Source organism: Drosophila bipectinata, chromosome 3L (assembly GCF_030179905.1).
Source record: "Drosophila bipectinata strain 14024-0381.07 chromosome 3L, DbipHiC1v2, whole genome shotgun sequence".
Classification (NCBI taxonomy): Eukaryota; Metazoa; Arthropoda; class Insecta; order Diptera; family Drosophilidae; genus Drosophila; species Drosophila bipectinata.
The window spans coordinates 3789038-3796577 of record NC_091738.1 but is presented as its reverse complement, the minus strand read 5'-3'; the positions used below and the strand labels follow the sequence as shown (position 1 = coordinate 3796577).

The 7540-nt window shown below is 46.4% G+C and overlaps 2 protein-coding genes across 4 annotated transcripts in view; one reads left to right on the top strand and one right to left on the bottom strand.

Moving 5' to 3' along the window:
- The first annotated feature begins 2126 nt into the window (after window positions 1-2126).
- Window positions 2127-4289, top strand: LOC108127656 (TOX high mobility group box family member 4). 2 transcript variants are annotated; one of them, XM_017244835.3, is made up of 2 exons: window positions 2127-2320; window positions 2992-4289. In XM_017244835.3, exons 1-2 carry the CDS (start codon window positions 2234-2236, stop codon window positions 3712-3714), a joined length of 810 nt encoding a protein of 269 aa, XP_017100324.2. In that variant the 5' UTR covers window positions 2127-2233; the 3' UTR covers window positions 3715-4289. The 2 variants fall into 2 exon arrangements, with proteins under 2 accessions (XP_017100324.2, XP_017100325.2); XM_017244836.3 differs by lacking the exon at window positions 2127-2320 and adding an exon at window positions 2772-2923.
- Window positions 4290-4832: 543 nt separating this feature from the next.
- Window positions 4833-7540, bottom strand: part of LOC108127653 (uncharacterized) — a 29140-nt gene continuing 26432 nt past the window's right edge. For both annotated transcript variants that reach the window (XM_043214220.2, XM_017244829.3), the window contains exons 3-5: window positions 6752-7523; window positions 5054-6408; window positions 4833-4999 (exon numbers count right to left, since the gene is read on the bottom strand). In XM_043214220.2, the coding sequence (XP_043070155.1) occupies window positions 5066-6408; window positions 6752-7523 (2115 nt within the window). In that variant the 3' untranslated portion in view covers window positions 4833-4999; window positions 5054-5065. The remainder of the gene's footprint in view (window positions 5000-5053; window positions 6409-6751; window positions 7524-7540) is intronic.

Here is a 7540-nt window from a genome sequence, read left to right as displayed (position 1 = left end):
TTGAACTGGCCTTTTTACGAGGAGGAAGCGTAATATCCGGTTGGGAAGCGGGCTTTATAACCCCTTTTCTTGGTGGAATATTTTTATCTACTTTGATTTCGGGCTTGTCTGTTTTTGTAGGTTTTTCAGGAAATTTTAAAGGTTGTCTTAGGTTTCTAATAGAAGAATCTGGGGATACCTCCACCACAGCTTCAATTTTAACTGTTTTAGGATCCTCCCTTTTGGGTGATCTCTCATTTTTATAATCATTTTTCTTGGATGGATTTAAAGGGGCCTTTGGAAGCTTATGCTGGTTTCCACCTTTATTTATACTTTTAGGAATTTTGTTTTTTTCAACTTCTTGTTTTGAATAAGATTTTCGGGCAGCAACATCCAGGTTTTCTCTTGAACTTTGATGAGATGGATTAGTCTTTTCTTTGAAGTGATCATTTGGTTTTTGAGGACCTTTTTCACTTTTTAAAGAAGTCGGTTTTGTTAAATCTTCTGGAGGCTTGATCATTTTTAAAGGACCCTTTAAGGATTTCAAGTCTTTGGAGGCTACGTTTTTTAAAGGTTCTTTTGAAGTCATATCTTGCGATATTTTTCTCGATATATTTTTCTTTTGACTCCTTTCAATATTTTTCAATATTTCATCAAAGCTTGAAGTGGCTTCACAATTATCATAAGAATCTGGCTCTTTCACAGACTTTATTGGTTCTAATTTTGGGCTACTAGGGGAAGCTGGGATAAAGCTAGTTTCCGAAAAATCTACATTATTGCTTGGATTCCAGACATCGGGCATAGGGAAGTAATGAACCTCAGTTTCTTCAAACTTAGATATGGGAGGCTGCCCTGGGTCAGATTTGGGGGATCTTCTCCTTCTTTTCTCTACTTCCGATTTATCAGGTCGACGAACTCCTTCCTAAATTAAAGTAATAAAGGTATTAAAGTTAGGTATTAATTTCCCAAAAATTACCATTTTGATCTTAATTCATAACAGATGTTTTGTTCAAAAACAAGACTTCTTTTTAGAAAATAAGTTGTGTAATTACAAAAAATTTGTTGGACATGAAATTAAGATCAAATAGAGCACTGGGTTATAAATTAATTTCCTTATCTGCGTTTGGCTTTTTGACATTTTTGTGTCCTGGTATTGGAGTAAATCCAAAGGATCCCCTTCCATCCTCTATAGAATATTGAGCTAATGGCATAGAAATGTTCGTTGTGGAACCATTAGAGCTTTTCTTTTCAGAGCCATAACCTGGATTGCACTCCAATATATTAGGACTTAAGTTCTTCCGGGAAGTAGACTTCTTAGTAATTGAAGAATTCTTTTCGGGCTTCTCCTGGTCATCCTCGAGTTTGCTAAAGAATTTCTGCCAGGACTATACAAGGACCTTGTTTTTATTTTAAAAACTAAATGGATCATTTTTTCACAAACCTCATGTATGGATTTATTATCTTTTATCCACTTGGCGTACAGGAACTCCATATATTTGGCGTTCGAGGCACTGGAGAATCCATCTGAATTTATGTGAGTAGTATCCCAGTCGAAGGTGCCCATGTGAGATCCTGGCTTTTGGCCTCCAGCTCCCTCGTTGTTTGAAGATGAAAAGAGTCTCTGGAAACGTGGTGAAGTGAATTTTAAAAGGACACGAGCAGGGTAGAACGTCATTTTGCAATCTCAGCTAAACGCAACAATTTTGGTATGCTAAAAATTAAAATTTTTCTAAAAAATTTTTCATTTAGAAAACCGTTGCCTTTTAGAGGGGAAACCGGACCGGATATATAAATAAAACAACAAATTTTTTACGAGTATGCAGAATGCATCATTAAATGCAATTTGCAATGGGTCAAATTTAATGTAACAAAGTAAAAAATTTAAAATTTCAAACAATTAAACCTATGGTTACTGAATATTCACAAAATGAAACTTGATCTAAAAAGGTTTCTTAATAAAACGGTTTGAAAATGGCATTTAGTATTTAATTTATATTTTGTATGCATTTTTTTTATAAAACAAACATAATATTAACAAATTTAAAGAAAATAGTACTAGAAAAATAAATAAACCATATTTTTTTAAAGCTTTGGAACCAGCGGAACCAGTGAAGAGTACCAGTCACCAGTTCCGAGTATTTTTTTGGCCATGCAAAAACGGTCACACTGATTAAACCCCACACGACAATAAAACCCCTCAAATTGTTTAATTTTATTTGTAAATAGGCCCAGGAGCTTTGCAGGAGACCCCAACATGAATCAGTTCCATACGCCTTCCTTCGGCGACGAGGTCTTCGAACTGAACGACTCCGTACAGCCGGCGGAGAGCCCGCAACCGAGTGTAAGTGGAATATGAGCGGAGTCATCGACAGACAAGCCCAATCCTCGCCAGAACAAGCTTATTATTGAGCGGGAAGTGATGTGGTTGCTGCTGTGTGGCACAGCCGACCGCCCTCGTTAATTGCCGATTAATGGTATTATAATGAGACCGGCGGCCGCGTCGAGAGATCCGAATCGGAAATGGCATCGTCGAGCGTTGGCGTTCGCCGTCCAGCTGAACTCCTCGCGCACACTCACACTCGCACTAATGAATGGAGCCAAAGCGCCCACCACCCTTGCGCCGAGCCCCCGTCCATGAGCCCTCATTTTGATGGGGGAGGGGGGTTATCGTTGGACGAATCACATACGCTGCGTCAGCTTCTTATCAGCGAACATCACGCACACAGCCACGAAAGGCAGCTACACAATCAGCAGCAGTTACCACATACTGCCCGCTTCGGCCCGACCCGGCCCGCACTTCGCCCTGACACCCACTCAGCTCCCGCCCCTCCGACCGTACGTCCGTCCGTCCGTCCAGCTGAACTCAGCTTGGGCGAGCGATTTGTACATTAGTTTGGTTGTTCACTCAGTGATTGGGATTGTTTGCTCGATGAAGAAGTTTTTAGTGAGCTCGCTGGCATTAGAATACGCCAAATAACCTAATAACCCTTGTGTTCTCCTATCTCTTTATAGTCGCGGAGAATGCTTAGCCTGGATCACTCCACGTTCAACGACGATGACGAGGAGGTATGCCATTCATACGGCTCGGGGCAAAATCTAGTGAAAATAGATGAGCAGCCACAACTGTTGCAACATCACCAGCAGGTCCAGCAGCAACAGCTTGTGACACAGCAACCACACATTGTAACCCAACAGCCACCGAAGCCACTGGCTCCATTCGCCCTGTTCTTTCGGGACACAGTGACGGCCATCAAGCAGCAGAATCCCGCCTGCTCGCTGGAGCAAATGCAGGTTATTGTTCAGACCATGTGGGAGTCCCTGGATGAGACGCAAAAGAACGTTTACAGCCAACGGCACGAGCAGGAGAAGCGCGACTATGTGCGGCTGATGCGCGACTACAGGCAGCACCTGGACACGACAGAAGAGGCGCCAATCGCTCCGGATCTGGCACCCCAACTGACAGCCGCAGCACCACTAATCCAGCCCAAAGTGGAAGTCAATCCAGAGCCACTGGAGGAACAGCCAACTGTAGCGACGGCTCAAGCACCTCCAGATCAAATACAGCTGCTGAACGAGGCGGCAACGGTGCAGAAGTGCACCCGGGAGCAGTGCAACAAGCCGGCGATCATTAATCCGGACTGGGAGGACGAGTACTGCAGCAACGAGTGCGTGGTGATCCACTGCCGGAATGTATTCAACGAATGGGCGCTCACACTGAAGAACTCACCCTCGTAGCCACGTCCGACTGAATCCCCCATCCCCATCCCCATCATCCTCTAGGCTTAGTCTAGTTGTTTAGGTTTAGTTGCCAAGCTGCACGTTTCCTATGAATATATACATATACATATATATTCCGGAGTGCGATAATTATGAATATTGTAGTGCCAGTATCTCGATTGTAAAGAGCATCCGAGCATCGGTGTGGAATCTTAGTCTGTATCACGAATGACACGCTTTCTAGAATATTTTAATTCATAATAAATCAATTTTAATGAATAACAAATAACTCACAAAATAAAATCGAATTTGATTTATATTTAAAACCACCAAGATAAAAATAAAGTCTTGTTTTTATGGTAACTTTTAATAAATACACACATTTATTTACTCTTCCACTTCATTATCAATATATCAATGTGTCAATGCCGTTTGCTTACAAAAATCTTTATTCTTTTCGTTTGCTTCGTTCTCTGATTACCAAAAAAATAATAAAATTAATTAATTATAATTAATAAAATGTATAAATTAATTGTATGAAATAACAAAAGACGTTTCCTTGGTTGCCTTGCTGAAGTAATGCGCCATTATTACGAGTACGAGAGTTAAATAAAACCAACAGTATAAAAAGATCAAAGCCTAAAATATTTCAGAGGTGCTTCTTCTTCAATTCATTTCCTATATATATTATATACAGGACTTGCATGTATCTAGATATTGTAGTGTATCTTAGGGGGGCTTTGATAATAAAGCGGTAGAGGGAGAGATGTAGAAGTAGACCTTAAATGCAGCCTGCCAAGCGCGTAAAGCATATACATATAAATATAGTAGAGCATCCTTTAGATCCGCCAGATCGATCGTACTTTGAGTAGACGGTTTTGGGTTCGGGTCACATTACATAAGCACATCTCTTAGCTTAGCCTTTAACGTAAACATAAAGCGCACTCTAAATAATATCACCAAATACTTGTTTTCCATATTTTCTTTCATAGTTTTCTTCAGCTTTCTCTTGCCTTCCATCCCTATTCTCGCTTTCTTCCAATAAGCTAATAATATTATATATCCGGAGTGGGGTTATAACATCGGGCTTGGGGCTCGGACTCGTATATAACGTATTTAATAATCGCGGTTGTCCGTTTTTCGGGTAATAACACTCGGTTATTATCGTTATTGTTAAATGGTTTCATGCGCCAGCTGCAACGGCAGCTGCATGCTACATTATTGACTAGTGTTGCCTTATGGGACGTGTACGGATTCGGTTCTGGATTCGGTATATTCCATCTGGGGCCATATTCGATACGACCTGAAAATCAACAAAAATTATTCACGGTTCATGATTTGTTATGGAAACACCCACCTCTTGACTTTCCTACTCCACAATCTGCAGCTCACTGATATCCAGATCGGCGCTCTCCTTGCAGAAGGTGCTCGAGCGTTCCAGCTTGGACTCCACTCGATCCACGGCCGCCCCACTTTCCCCCACCATCTGGGCATCGATGAGCAGATCCAGCTTCTGTTTAACCGCCTGGGCAGCCTTGTACGAGCCGTTCGTCAGGCCGTTCGTGGTGGTCTTGGCAGTGCCGTTGGTCACCGCGGTGGTCTTCTTCAGGTGCAGCGTGTTCGGGCGTCGGGTGGGAATGTTGGAGGGCAGGCTGTTGCGCAGATTGTGCTGCTGCAGCATGCTGGTGACTGCGGAATGTGAGGAGGAGCGCAAGGGCCCGGCGGAGGCACGCAGCTGCACTTGGTCCTCCTGGGTCTGCTTCTGCTGCTGCTGTTGGAGCTTGTTCTTCTCCGCCCTTTTGGCCAGAATCTCCCGGGACTTGGCTGACAGGAAGCTGTGCCTTCCCTTGGCCGGAGCGGCTTCCTTCTCTCCCGCCGGCACCGAAATGGATCGCTGCTTGAAGAGCTCCCGCGTCGAGAATGTGCTGCTGACCGAGGACAGGCGACTCGTTGCCGACTTGGTGGTGTGCACGGAGCTGGGACTGGAGCCGTTCGAGGCCACTGCATTGTGTTGCTGCTTCAGCTGGCGGGTGGACTTGTTGCCCACCGTGGATCCTCGTTGGGTGGCCTTGACCTTGCCCACCGCAGCTCCCTTGGCATGGCCGTTCAACTGCTGTACTCGGGCCAGCTTGGAGCTGCCCGAGAGCGATTCGTGCGAGATCGTCTTGTTGGTGATCACCGAGCTCTTCATGCTCTCCGCCAGCGAGTTCTGGTCGGAGGAGTAGCGATCCTGTGGTCCGCGCGAGCCGCTCTTTGCCAAGCTGTCCATGGACAGGTTACTCGACTTGTTGCCCAGCCGCGTCCCATTTTGGATTCTTCGTGCCGCTGGACTCGAGTTCCTGGAGCTGTCGCTGGAGGAGATGTGCAGGTTCTTGGCCGGTGCCTTCCTCCCGCCATTGGCTGGCACACTCGAGCTGGTGGCACTGCGCACAGGTCCGCCATTTGTGGTGGCCGTAGTAGCAGCTCTTGGCTTCCTTGGCTCCAGATAACGAGCTCGAACTTCGCCCAACTTGGCTGGCGCCTTTCCAGGGGCTTCCTTCTTGGTTTCACTGGCTGTCGCGGTGGCGGTCACTGAAGCCTGCTTCTTGTGTGTGACTGGTGGTGCCTCCGACTGGGTGCGACGATGCAGATTCAAGCTGTTTCGCTCCGAGGCCACCTGGGAACTGGCCCGATGAGGGACATAGGCCCTGGAGTTGGACTTCAGGATTTTATCTGAGGGATAGAAGGGGTTGTTAGTTTTTTTTTTAGAAATATTTTTAAGAATAATAATCTGAAATGCCCACCAAATCTTAACCCAAAAGATGCCGAATCTATTTGAATTGTTAAAGAGGATAGTTTTAGTTTAAAATTGTTTAGATTTCCAGCAAGTTCCATTTGGATTAGAGGGTGACCACCATTCCAAGCAGAAAGACAAGACCTTACTGAAGATCAAGCTTCTATTTTTAAATCTTAAATATTTTCCCTTAAATCAATTAGTTTCGTTTAATTTTTAACGAAGGAAATTAAAATAGTTTCCTATCCCCTAGTGGGCATCCCATAATCCTGCAACACTTACTCTCCCTTGGCTCATGATTGGCCTGCACACCCCTTTCCGTCGTCTGGACATGATTGGCCGCCTCCTGGGTCTGGGTGGCCTTGTACTGCTGCGTCTCCAGGGCCTGGGCTCGCTTAGTCTGCGCCTGGATGGCCAGCTTGATCTGCACCAGATCCTGACTGCGAGTGCTGCCGCCAAAGGAGAAGGCCTTGCTCACCGGCTTGCCATTCTGACGCTTCATGTCCAGGGGCTCGGTGAGTCGGGCCAGGGTCTGAATCTTTTTGCGAAGCTCCAGATCCATGCGCTGCCAGGCAGTGACCCGCATGGCCCGGGAGCACTGTCGGATGAGGCACTGCTCCACGGCATAGACGAGGGCGCCCACCAGCCGAATGTATTCCGGCTGCCAGTCCAGCTGCTCCTCCTGCAGGCCCTGCAGCTCCCGCGCCAGCTCCGACTGACCCAAGCTGGCCGGCATCTGGATGATCTTGGCCTGCAGCACCGTGTTCAAGCGGGTCACCCGTTGGTAGCTGCGGCAAGCCTGTTCCGGAGTCAGTTCGGCGGCGGTGTGCAGGAGAAGCGTCTCCAGGCGCGGAATGTGCCGGCTGCGGTCGTGTCCGAGCGACAGGAAGGCGTCGCTGGCGATCAGACTGGCAAAGTGGTCACCCACATAGGCGTAGGCTGCGTCCAGGATGTCCCGGACCAGCTGCTCGCAGACGTGGCCCCAACGGTAGGCCGATAGCTGGGCCAACAGGTGGTCGCAGTCGAGCACTGTGTCCAGCACCGTCTCCGAGGTCTGAAAGTCAAGAAATC